Source organism: Engystomops pustulosus, chromosome 5, assembly GCF_040894005.1.
Source record: "Engystomops pustulosus chromosome 5, aEngPut4.maternal, whole genome shotgun sequence".
NCBI classification, from domain to species: domain Eukaryota; kingdom Metazoa; phylum Chordata; class Amphibia; order Anura; family Leptodactylidae; genus Engystomops; species Engystomops pustulosus.
This window is the reverse complement of record NC_092415.1, coordinates 155,410,972-155,424,526: the sequence shown is the minus strand read 5'-3', so window position 1 is coordinate 155,424,526 and position 13,555 is coordinate 155,410,972. Positions and strand designations below refer to the sequence as shown.

Genomic DNA, 13,555 nt, shown 5'->3' with positions numbered 1-13,555 from the left:
TGTGTACATTTCCTGTTATTCTTACAAACTTGTGCATGCTGAAAGGTCATGTCTTCAAAAAACCCTAGTTGACTTAATACATTAATATTTATGCACAGAAGATACATTTTTACCCTTTATATATCACAAATCACTCCAGGTAATTGTTCTGAGATACATACCTGCAGGCAGGAGAACATATTGAACTGCATAGACTTGGGTCTTTTTTTTTCTTCTCCTTCTATACTTTACTGAAAATCGACTTTCTTTAAAGTGTAGTTTGCTTTAAATAGCCTAAAACATATTAGGGGGTCATTTATTAAGACTGGCACTTATCTCAGTGTTTGTGGATGTTTTCTCCCCAGCTCTAGCCTAACTAGACAGAGATTGCAGCTGTACACTCCCCACCTGCCCGAAGTGGTGTGCGGGGCAGAAACTCAACAGAAGTGTCAGAAAGTGGGCTTGTTATATGCCACTGGCAGACAAGGCATAGTGAATGTTCCCAACGACCTCACAAACTCCGGCATTCTTGCTTATTTTAAAGGGAACCTGTTATCCGGAAAGTCATTTTTACATGACAGCTTCCAATACCATCTGGCATGTTGATTTCTAAAATCCCTATGTTTTGCATCTGAATAATTTCAGATTTTTGTTTTGTTTCTTTAACCTGGCTCCCTGTCAGCAGTGTATGGTGAGTCCCGGGTGAAGGGCGGTTTAAATGATCATTGCTTGCATCGGAGAGCTGATGTTTGTGGGGGGATGTAGCAGGAGAGGTGGTGATGAGGTAGGAGGATTCATTGAGGAGAATACGACTGGTAATTGTAAAGAAACTATTAAAAAGCAGCACAATTATTCCGATGCACGATAAAGGAATTTTTTAAAAATCAACATGCCAGAGGCTATTGAAACCGGTAAAATGACCAGTTCCAAATGACAGGTTTCCTTTAAAGGAAATACATTTTAGGCTGACTTCACATAAGTGAGTTTGATCAGTTGAATTCGCTGTGTGTGATTTCCGGAATGACCAGCCTAAATATTGAACAATGCAGCTGAACTTACATGCCAAGTTCAGTTCTGTTGCTCAGTGTTTGGGCCAGTCATTTTTGTAGGCTCACAGAGTTTGACTAATTTCCTTCAAAATCATGCAGCTGTTGGCCATCAGAATTTTAGTAGTGCGCCCATATGGGTGCCAGTGCATTAGCAATGGCTTTTAAAGGGAACCTGTCACCAGGAGACCCATTTTTAGCACTCCCCCATTCCCCACAGAGCATAGTACATACACTGCCAAAGTGTTTTTGTATAAAAAAATTGGTTTTACAGAAAAAAAGATATGTTATATAGTACCTTTCATTAGCATCTGCTGTGTGACTAGGCAGTTGCCAAAAGGGAGGGTCTGGAAAGGAGCAGTTCCCCCCCACCCTTGGGGAACAGCTTCTCCATGTGACCTTTTCAAATATATGAAAACACCCATCACTTGGCTTAGCGACGCCCCTGCTCCTCTACAGCCAATCACTAGTGTGGGGAGTTATTCATATATTTGAAAAGGTCACATGGAGAAGCTGTTCCCCAAGGGTGGGGGGGAACTGCTCCTTTCCAGTCCCTCCTTTTTGGCAACTGCCTAGTCACACAGCAGATGCTAATGAAAGGTACAATATAACATATTTTTTTTTTTTTTTATGTAAAACCAATTTCTTATACAAAAACACTTTGGCAGTGTATGTACTATGCTCTGTGGGGACTGGGGGAGAGCTAAAAATGGCTCTCCTGGTGACAGGTTCCCTTTAACTATAATTTCCCATGAAGTGAGCAAGGGCTAAATGCTCCTTCACATTCATTTTTTTTCTTTCAGTGCAACTACAGTGAAATGTAATTCCTAAGTTTCAGAGGTATCACCCATTTTACAAAACGTGTTGAGTAGAATAAAGAACTAAATCTTTGAGGGTTCTCTGTCACCAGATTTTACCTAAAAAATGTCCTTTTTAGAATTCCTTTTTTAAATGTGAAATCTCACCCATCTACCTACCAAAAATATCAAAAGTCATGTGAAAATGAGCAGAGTCATATTTTTTCTTAAAATGAGTAAAGAGGCAACAGGGGGAGTGTCACTTCAGACCCCACTATGGTTAGTTCAATAATACGTGTGTGTGTTTATCAAGACTTGTAGTTGTGTACGAGTATAAGCCTTGATAAAGTCGCCATTCCTCGGGCACGGCCAGGAATTGTGACCATTATCCCCTTAAGCCATCTCCATGGCAAGTGAGTGTGTAGTAGCTTGTGTCCTCCATGAACTGGGCATGACCTGGCTTCTTCATCTATTTTTTAGGAATAACTTCAAATCCAGAATGTCCTATTAAAGTTAATAATCTTATCTTTTGCATTCCAACATTGGGGGGGTGGCACCATTGTTATAAGCCCAGGCACTAGGAGGTTGGGCGCCTCAGTGGGCTATATCCTCACCATAGGGCCCTATCCTGATGACTTCTTAGGCTTGTGTCAGACATGACCTGCAAACAGCTTGTTGCTTTTCCTTTGTTATTGTCTCCTTTCTCCTCTTTATTTGCCAAGGCTTAGCTATTGCAGCAGGGCGGACTCTGCTTGGGTAGCCACACAGCTGCTTGCCCCTACGGGTGTTTTATTCGCCGGTCACCTACTCCCAAACTGTGTCTGCATTGGCAGAGAATTGCAGTGCCCCACTACGATGTGAGGCCACCCAAAGATTCCTGAGAGGTAAGTATGGGGCTGGTGCACAGTGCTCCCTTCACTATAATCCACTTAAACCTTTGGACCTGAATTTAGTTCTGGAGACCTTTATCGCCTCCATGCAAGGTCTCCATTCACTTATTATTTACTTTATGGAACTTGATGTCCAGGTCCAGCTTTCAGGACATGTTGGTTCCGTTTTTATATATTTTGCTCTCAATGCTGTTGCACAAGCTGATCAGCGTAAGGCCTGTGGTGAGGGTATAGCCCACCGAGGAAGAGCCAACACCGCTTATTTCTACTTTGTCAGCCTCCTAGTGGCTGGGCCTATACCCATGGTGCTGTGTCCCCCAATGTAGCAACGAGAAGCGGATTTTACAGTAAGTACTAAACCCCAATTTATTTCAAGTTTAAGTATTAATAATGCTTGGCCAGATTTGGTATTCCTTTTCTAGCAAATAACCAGATTTGTTGGCCATTGTCAAATAATACAAAGCACATAACATCATGGTGGTGCAAAAATATTTATTTTTTTTAGGCTATTCATTGAAATTCTTCAATGAAATCTTCAAGTAGAGTAGTTTATACTGCATCTTTCCAGCAGTAGCCTTTCCCTCCCATAGAAGAACACTACTTCTTCATGAATGCAGTGTATGATCATCTAGAGCTGTATCACAAGCCATGTAAACGCCATGTCTGCCAGGATTCTCCCTCAAGATTGCAGAGAAATGTCCTGAGAAGTGTTGATTTCGAATTTCTTCATCATTGTAGCTGTGACACTTTGATAGAAGTTACACTATTAAAGTCCAAAAAGAAGGGGCCCTCCTGTGCAGGCAAGAACGTAGTGGGGATGATATTATAAATCCCGACAGGTAGATTGTCTATTTCTAGATAGCAGAAACCGCATCTGTGGAGAGCGTAAAGGATAAGGGTCAGGACAAAACAAATGTATCTACACGGCAGCTATTACACTAGAAAGACAGAAGACAATAGATTGGAAGTGTCTGGGATATGCCATTATAATCTGATTACACTCGAATTGGCTACTTGAGGATTTTATCACAAGCAGATCCAACTTCTGTAATGCTGAAATCTTAAAGGTTTTCTCACTCGATACCTGCACTTGTCTGTTCTGCACTTACATTTGGAATGTGTCATGATAACACAAAGTAAGAAAAAACAGCTTTGAGATGATACAGGGCAGTAGGACGTAAGTAATCCAATGCATTCACATAGTCTATTTATTATGTTGATGTTAAGCTGATGTTCAATTGCTGATATAAATTGCCCTTTAAGAAGGTAATTGTCACAAAGTTATCCAATGTCACTGAGTGCCAGCATCGAGTACTGTACCTGTAGTCTCCGCTGCTTTTCTTCTGGAAGCCTGATGGCCCTGGATCTCCAGTTGTGGACACTGTTATGACCTCAAAGCCCACACTGTATTGCCTGCACAGTAAAAGAAAAGGCTTATGGCTCCATGATCTAGTAATATGTCCTATGGTCAGCAAACAGACAAATCTTTTAATAGAAACTCTATCTAAGTCCTAAATAAATCATATTAGGAATTCAGACATATACATACACAAAGTGCGCAAGCCAGAGAGGAAGGCTAAAGGCATAACAGCACTTTATAGGGGAGCCCCTACCTAAAGAATTAGTGATGTTTTGTTTTTATTTTTCCCCATCAACTAGATGAGGGTGGGTGGTCTTTGATCCTAAGTAGAACTTGGAAGGGATCATTTCCATTATATGATTAAAGTAGTTTTCCCATGAAGACAAGATTCTTATATGTACTCAGGATTACAAAATAACACAATCTCTAATCACTGTTAATAACATAAATACAGCATTTCACAGATATAAGTCCAGCCTGTCTATTTGACTGTAAATCTTCCGACTATGGTCAGACAAGACAGATTCTTCTCATGAATATCTTCTCCTGTCTGCACACTGCATTTCTGTGTAATAGCTCTGATGTAGCAAAGCTGAAGTTTGTCATTGTGTGTTATATGCATCTCATGGATCTCTCATCTCCGATTTGTCTCATTTTTCTATGCATCATATACTAATGAATGTTCAGAAGCTAAACAAAAGTGTAGATAAACCTAGACCCTGATAATCTAAGCCCATTGTCAGCACACAGCCTCTCATAGCACTAGAGGGAAATGTCTTCTTAGAGAGTCCCCCCCCACACTGGTCAGTGTAAAATTCCAAAGTTATAAGAGCTAAACAGCAATAAAACTGATTAAAAATTGTAAAGTAAGGGGTTAAAGTGAGCTTTATTGTGTAAACATCACTAGGGGGTTCAAATTTGACAACTTTACTTTATGGGCAAACCCCTTTAAGGGTTCCTGCACACAACCATATGTCTGGTGATCCCAATATGATGCAATTACTTCCTGTCTGCCAGCCGGACTTCGAGTCGATATATGGGCCTGTTTCCAAGGCTTCATACGATTGTGTACAAGAGCAGATTCCTGGCGCACATCACGTTCTTACCTTATGCGTTTCAGTCAGTGTCTATATTAAAGAGGATGTCCAAGTGTTACAATTAATTGTTTTTCATTAGAACTGGCCAGTGAAGCTAGAGAAACCCCCCCTGCTCCTACCTCTATCCTGACTGGTCTGTGTCACTGGACTTACTTTTATCCGATGATGAAATAAAGAAGATGTTTTATTGGTGAGTTGCTGCGTTTTCTGTCTTCCTACTATATACAGGATCTGCTTTTTACTGTACGCTGAGCACCACCTGTTTTGTCTATATATTTGCCTATGTCATCTCAGGACGTCATATAGCTGCATTCAACATCTATGTGGAGTTTTGGATAGTGCCCCTCTATTCCATTTTTGTAGAAATGGCCAGTACTTGGAGATCAGTGGTGACAACCGGGCCCAACATTGGTCTGCTGTTTTGCACATCTTGTGATGGCCATCTCATACACACACTGTGGGGAAAAGGGTCTTTCTGCTGCAGAATAAGTGACCTGTAATGTACTGCAGCATATTGTAGTGTGGAAAGAAACCTTTGCAATGCAGTGGTTGCACTCCTCCCATTGACGGAAGCAGAGACGCAGCGGGATCCACATCAGAAACAAGTGATTGCGGCCGGTTTCTGATGCTTTCTGATTCCTGCTGGAGTAAATCCTGGAGCCATTCTGCATCACGTGTAGAATCCCTAAGTTTATTTTATCATTCTAGTAATAGAACATTGAACAGAAGCAATATCACCAACCTTGGTCCTCTGAGCTCAACCAGTAATGGTCCAGCTTTCTCCATGTTAAACTGATATATGGGATTATTTTTGTGGGTATCTCTGAAGTTTCCGCAGCCTCCTGCACTATGGCCCTTCCATTGACCATTAATCTAGAAAACAATAGACTTGTTAGAACAGCACAAATGCTGGTGCAGTGCAATACAAACCACTGGACACATCCGACTTACCCGTCTGTTAATTGTATATGGTGTTGGGATCTTGGAAAACGTAAACTTGCACGCTGCATACACCTACAGAATGAAACCAAGACAAACTTAAAGCAGGTGGATTTAAGCAATCCAGATATATCTAGCAGTCATCTATTCCTTCTCTAGGTACAGGACACATGCAATGCTCGGCCAAGTGTGCATGTGTTTATAAAGTGTCAGTGTAGCTTTATATGTAGGCACCACCATCTCCATCATGCTGTTTGGCTGAGATGTTAGGTCACATTTTTGTACTGTTTCCTTTCTTTGAAATTAATACTGTAAACTGAAGCACAACACTAGGATGAAGGATTGTAAACCAAGCACACTGACATACTGGTGTGTTCCCCCTTCTGGCAGGATACGCTCTTCTTTAAGCTTCCTATGCCTTTGTTTTTAAGAATTTTTAATTATGCAAATGAGCCTCAAGGTCTCCAGGCTCAATGAACATCTTTGGAGCCATTTTTTGTAAAAACATGGGCATAAGAAGAAGTACGGATCCTGCCAGAGGGGGCACACACCAGTATGTCAACATGCTTGGTTTACAATCCTTCATCCTGGTGGTAGATGTCCTGTAAATAGGAGAATGTATCCCAGAAATCCCTCTCACCATAGACCACTACGGAGTGGACCTCTTCTGGGGTATTGTCTGATGGTATCCTGCAAATATATCAGGCCACCTGAAACTGCAGGAGCTAATTTTATGGACATGGGGCAGATTTATCATGCTGTCTAAAAAAAAATGTTCTTAGTTGCCTATGGCAACCAATTACAGCTTATGTGTAATTTTACCAGTGCTCATAAATATTTTAAAGGGGTGCTGTAATTGGTTGCCATGGCCAACTAATAACATTCTTACCTTTAGACAGCTTGATAAATCTGCCCCATTGATCTTTCTTCCTTGTACACATTATGGTGCTTGTTCTGGCACTTACCCTGAGTGTGTAGTGAATCGTATTTTGCTTTTCATATTGAGACACCACTAAAGTAAAGGTGTGGGTCCCAGGACTGGTCAGAGGAATCTTTGTAAGGTAATGAGGGCTGTTTATTCGTATTCCATCGATATAAGGTGCTGGATCGGCTACAAGACAAGACAAAGTGATCCGCAAACCACAAGAAGTGACATAAGAAAGGCTTCTCAAGTCAAAACATAGTAAATAGATAAGGAGAGGAGGCTAAAGATTAACTCCTTGTATATATAGAGGACATTTCACTTGATAACTCATAATAATAACTGATGATGATAATAAGAAATAATAATAATAACAAACATTGTACTTTATTAAAGATATTACAAAGTTTATTACTGTCTGTACAATTAATTCATTAAGGGGTCTGTGTGTTCCCCTGAGGCATGCAGCCATATCCATATGCTTTTGGGTTGTTTGGAGGCTTTAAAGGTTTAGTTATTCGTTAAGTCGTTAGAAACTTTATAAACTGCACCTTATCTATCAGCTGTCTGTGTAAGTACGGGAGAAAAAGCTTAAAAAAGTTTAAGATATACTCCTAAAAATGTATTACAAAATGTCTTTATATGTGGGGATCTTAAAGGAAAGCACTTACTCTTAGCCAATGTGGTAATTTTATATTTAATTATCCATGGCCTCCTTCCATCTAAAAACAAACTTTTAAAATGATGCTAATTGGCTGAAAGGTCTCTGAGGGGCGTTACTTGTTCATGCTGTAGATTCACAGGCTGTGCAGGAGCACTCCTCCACACTGTGTGCTGAATCTTCCTCAGCTGCAGAGATTACAGACAGAGGGAGGGAGAAACAGTGTAACAGCCTTTGAAGCTGCAGCACGGAAGGACTCTGGTAATGCCCCCAAAACCATTCTAGGTTTTAATGGTTCTACAAATAAATGTTCCTGGTGTATCATGATGAATTTTGATGGAAGATTTCCTTTAACACAGACAGCAGGTTTAAAACTCACCTGGGTAGTAAACTTTTTTGCCATCATTCTTGTAAACAACCAGTGTTATAAATTCTCGATTCTGTGCAAAGTCATCCTACAAGAAATAGGTAGTCATTTCAGCGCCATGTATATACACCTTTATACTTGATAGTTTATTATTATTTTACTGTGTAGTTATACTGGCCCGTGACCTTATGGTTTCTTGTTACACACAATATATTGTCACTATCTTTAGAGAAGTGATGTCACATCTCAACATCACTGTCTTTGCTCCTGTGGCCACAGAACCATTAGGTTTTGGTGGTTACAGGATCCTAGGCACCTTTGTTCTTGCTGTAAACCACTGAAAAGGTGAAGCAGAGCAGGGTGGGTGTATTTTGTTGTTCCCTAGTTGCCCCTTGTTGGGCCATCTAAGAAGCCTAGTGGCTGGTAACGGAGTGTCATGAAGAGTGCAGGCCGGCACCATTACTATAAAGCGCTGACCTCTCTGGGTTATCGCTGGCAGGTCACAAAGTACAAGGTGGGTAGCAATTAGTGACTTGCTAATTTGCAGGCTTCCACTCTAATTTATGAGCTTTGTGCTAGTTAAATATTTACATGGTTACACAGGCGTTGCCTTCTTTATCGCTCACTACGCACATTGTGTAACTGACATTTTTCTGCTTTGATGTCAATTTCTAGAAAATAATAGGAGTGTAAGATGTTCCTCCTCATCTGTGAAGCCTGAATCTTATAGCCTATTATTTTCTAGAAATTGACATCAAAGCAGAAAAATGTCAGAATATTTAAAAGGATTAACAAAGTTACGGTCCCCTTGGTGTAGTGAGGAAGCCCTGGTGGTCCCCTTGGTGCAGTGATGAAGCCCTGGAGACCCCTTGGTGCAGTGTGGAAACCCTGGTGGTCCCCATTGTGCAGTGAGGAAGCCCTGGAGACCCCCTTGGTGCAGTGTGGAAACCCTGGTGGTCCCCATTGTGCAGTGAGGAAGCCCTGGAGACCCCCTTGGTGCAGTGTGGAAACCCTGGGGGTCCCCATTGTGCAGTGAGGAAGCCCTGGAGGTCCCTTTGGTGCAGTATGGAAACCCAGGTGGTCCCCTTGGTGTAGTATGGAAACCCAGGTGGTCCCCTTGGTGCAGTATGGAAACCCTGGTGGTCCCCTTGGTGCAGTATGGAAACCCTGGTGGTCCCCCTGGTGCAGTGAGGAAATCCTGGGGGTCCCCTTGGTGCAATCAGGAAACCCTGGTGGTCTCCTTGGTGCAGTGAGGAAGCCCTAGAGGTCCCCTTGGTGCAGTAAGGAAGCCCTGGTGGTCCCCTTGGTGCAGTCTGGAAACCCTGGTGGTTCCCTGGGTGCAGTGATCAAACCCTGGCGGTCCCCTTGGTGCAGTGAGGAAGCCCTGGTGGTCCCCTTGGTGCAGTGAGCATGCCCTGGTTGTTCCTTTAGTGCAGTGAGGAAGCCTTGGAGGTCTCCTTGGTGCAGTCTGGAAGCCCTGGTGGCCCCCCCCTTGGTGCAGTGAGGAAGCCCTGGTGGTCCCCTTGGTGCAATCGGGAAACCCTGGCAGCCCCCATGGTGCAGTGAGGAAGCCCTGGTGGTCCCCTGGTCTTTGTGCAGTACCAGCTTGCTCATGGCAGCAGATCAATATTTCTGGATGACATAGGAGCAGTCACATGCAGTCACCAAAGAGCTTCTGCACCTGACTGTGTGGAATCAGTATAGATTTTTCTTTAAATATTTTTTTTAATCTTTGAAAACATTATTGTTTTTAAAGGGGATAAACTCAGTTATGTCCTAATTTTTCCCTCATGGGTTGAATGAAAGAAAAAAAAAACTGAAAAATTTGTTATGTAATATTTACCTTTATCATATTTATGTAGAAATGTGACTGTAACATATAATAACGGGAAGTGTTGTGCAAGTTTCTACACGCAAAGCAACGAGCTCTGCAATTCAGTGAAATTCCAAAGATGCAAACATGAATTGGAAGGTAGATACAATATTATTGCCTTGTGATTTACCTGGGATGACCTGGAGTTATCATAATCATTTCAGAATTCTCTATAAGAAAATGACTTTTCTAGGCCCCTCTTAATCAGGTCACCCCTGGGTATCACCATTCTCCCTCCTGTAACTGGAGAGGCCAATGGCTGTCCAACAATTCCAGCACTGGGTGAGCCTGGGGGCCCCACAGCAGGATCCAGGAGCCAGAGCAAGGCAAGTATATTTTTTTCTACCTTCCTCCTGCCTTAGCCCCTAAGTGGTTTTCCCATGAAACCAGCTCTCCACTTTGAATTGAATAGTAGCATAGTAGCTCTAGTATCTTTGAAACAGCACTTTTTTTTTCTTGATTTGAAGATCCAATTTAACCAAACCTAGACGGGGTTTCTGGACAACAGAGGGGGCCATCATCCCTCGTGACCATGATCTGATTTGGCGATTATAGTAGTTATGCGACTTAAAGAGAACCCGTCATGCAAAATAACCCCCCTAAACTAAATATATTTTCATAAACTGCCATTAGAGAGCATTGCCTCTATCCCTTCATTGTCCCTCTACATGCCTGTAAACCTAAGCAATGAGGTCCTAAAGCTGTATGCAAATGACCTGTGAAATGTCCAATGAAGCATTAGCATATTCAAGCTGTCCACTCTATTCATGAGTGGGAGGCACAGCCACACCCCCAGTGCTTGACTGACAGCCTGTGTAATGGTGTGAGGCTGTATAATGATGTGCTTCCTGGTGCTGGTGGCCACGCCCCCTGCAGCCTGTGTGTGCATGTGTGTGTGTTTAGGAGAGATACAGCAGCTCCAGGCAGCCATGTTACAGCAGAACATGTCAGATTCCTGTGTAGCTGATGTCTGTGTCTCTCACCTGTATATTAGGAGGATGCAGCATGTCAGCAGATGCAGCATGTCAGCAGATGCAGCACACACACACTAGCCATGCTTTACTATACATTACACACAGACATGAGCAGGGGGCGGAGAGGGGAGGGGTAACAGGGGTGACATCACTGCCTCTGACCTTGTGACCAGCCTAATTTACATGATAAAGAATAGATGATTTTACAATGAATAATGTATGAAATAACTAGATAATGTCTGGGATGGATCCTTGTGAGCTGCTCCAACAGGTAGTAGTGACAGGACAAGTGACACAGATCTGATGACAGGTGTCCTTTAACAAGGTGAGCGGACCTCCATACATTGCTCTCAAACCACACTTAAAGGCAAATAGTATTGCCCTACGAGCACTTCTCTCCCTCTTCTTTTTGAGCGAGCAGTGTCATCTCTCCTGACACGTCTGGTTCGGTAAATATGTGTATTCTTTATGCAATGCAAACCCTGGAACATACTTTATGGTCCTGGAAGTGGTCGCAGAGCTCTAATGAATGCTGCCTCCGCATCATGGGACAGTGACACCACAAAAAGTGTCCGTGCAGTTCAGTCCCCTTCAAAAGAATGAAGCTGAACTGCAATACCAGGCACAACCACTATTCAGTGTGCTTGGAAAGCAGATCCCAAACTATCCCTTTAAGCACTACTGATTTGTATGGAGATATAATTTTTAAGACTACAACAAGACACCTGCTGATCAGGGTTATATTCCTGAGCCAACCCCACCAATTTTATCAATAGATAAAATTATATGTGATGGGCAATACCAACCTTATCCGTGATGTGTCTGCTCAGCAATATCCACACCGCAGCTCCACCCTTTGGACACTGGACATCAAGTCTGTACTGAGGATTGTTTGCAAGACTGTAAGCATCTTTCACAGGACCCTGTTTTGCATCCCATGTACTATAAAATAACATATCACAAATATAAAATCATTCCATCTTTTATACAGCAATAGATAATAAGGTGAACACATATACATATATATATATATATCTCACGGAGTGTGGCAGCACTCAAGATACGGCTGAGAACAACTCAGGTGCACATCTCAGGACCTAGACCAGGGTCCATCCACATACAAAAACACGAAAAAATGGCAGCACTCCGAAACTCAAAATGTGGCAAAAAACGTACTCATTTATTCACACATGTGTCAAGGCTACGTTTCGGCTCCTTACACCTGGAGCCTTTCTCAAGCTTGAAGGTGTAAGGAGCCTAAACGTAGCCTTGACACGTGTGAATAAACGAGTACGTTTTTTTGCCACATTTTGAATCTCGGAGTGCTGCCATTTTTTCGTGTTATATATATATATATATATATATATATATATACACACACACACATTATATATGAATTTCACAATTTTAGTAGTTTCAGATATTGAAGGTATTTACTACTGAACAAAGAATTTGGATAGGGATGAGCATGGAGAAAACAAATCAAGTGAATAGATCTTTGAACAAATAGTGATCTAGAGGCTCTTCTGTAAGTCTTTTTCTACTGAATTTTCCCTGTCGTTTTCTACCATTTCCCATAATTTACAGTTCATTACTAGTTAAAAATCTTCTCTAAATTCACTTAATTTACTCTCCCCAGCCTCCTGTTAATAAGAGCTGAGAGGAAGAACCCTATCCAACACAAGTAGGAGGCAGAGGAAAGCAGCATTGTAGGATACAACAGAGATGGTTATATACTGTATATTTTATACTTGTAGTCCTAGACACATTTTTTTTTGCCCTGGTGACAATTGGACTTTTTTGCTGGACAATTTGCTTTTTTGCTGTAATGGGAACAAGGGTTATCAATAAAGCTTCATTACAGACACTTTACAGCTGATCATTGCAGCCTGGGACTAAAGTAACATCTAGAGAGCTTCACCAGAGGTCACAGGGGACAGAGGGTTCCGTCTTTAACTAGGGGTCGTCTGTAAGTTGGGTGTCCTTAAGTAGGGGACCGCCTGTATAGAGGTATAGAGATGTCAAGGGAGTTTTATAAGCCGACCTCATATGTACTCATCTACCATATCATTGCTTTCATGTTTTATAAGAGAAAGCAGCCAGTATGCATGGGAGAACATGTAAAGGAACAAGGAGGGCAGTGTTGTTCCCCAAAACTACTAATTACACTACTAGATAGGGGATTATGAATTACTATCCTTAGTGATACACAGAGGTAGATATACATTGAGATGGTAGTGTTAATCTGTCTCTGGTGGGACACTTTTTATACTTGGGTCAGTTGATGTCAGCCATTAAATGCACCAGAACATATGACAAAGAGGGGTCCCTTTCTCAAGACACCTTTGTGTAGGAGTCATTTTCCTCTACAGCTTCAGTGTATTCACATCAGAAAGCAGTGAACTAATACTTGTGACATCGCTCATGTGTCACATATAATGACCAGCCGGGATCTTCCATCATATCCTCCTCACTACTGGATATCAAATGATCAAGAATCTTGGTGATGCGGGTAATAAGTATATTTTTATAGGTTTGCTAAAAATCTACTATCTTATAATCTTACTAACCAAGCAGTACATATGTATGGGAGGCTGATGACCTCTTTCATTTACTTGGGTCAGTTTATTTGCTACAGCAATGCGAAGGC

At 41.9% G+C, this 13,555-nt stretch overlaps 1 protein-coding gene across 1 annotated transcript in view; it reads right to left on the bottom strand.

The window, feature by feature from the left end:
- Window positions 1–3,186: 3,186 nt before the first annotated feature.
- The window catches only part of CAPN7 (calpain 7), a 37,777-nt gene continuing 27,408 nt past the window's right edge, over window positions 3,187–13,555 (bottom strand). Inside the window, exons 15-21 of the mRNA XM_072153498.1 lie at window positions 11,712–11,847; window positions 8,071–8,146; window positions 7,074–7,219; window positions 6,121–6,183; window positions 5,912–6,042; window positions 4,033–4,125; window positions 3,187–3,586 (exon numbers count right to left, since the gene is read on the bottom strand). Coding sequence (XP_072009599.1) covers window positions 3,442–3,586; window positions 4,033–4,125; window positions 5,912–6,042; window positions 6,121–6,183; window positions 7,074–7,219; window positions 8,071–8,146; window positions 11,712–11,847 — 790 coding nt within the window. The 3' untranslated portion in view covers window positions 3,187–3,441. The remainder of the gene's footprint in view (window positions 3,587–4,032; window positions 4,126–5,911; window positions 6,043–6,120; window positions 6,184–7,073; window positions 7,220–8,070; window positions 8,147–11,711; window positions 11,848–13,555) is intronic.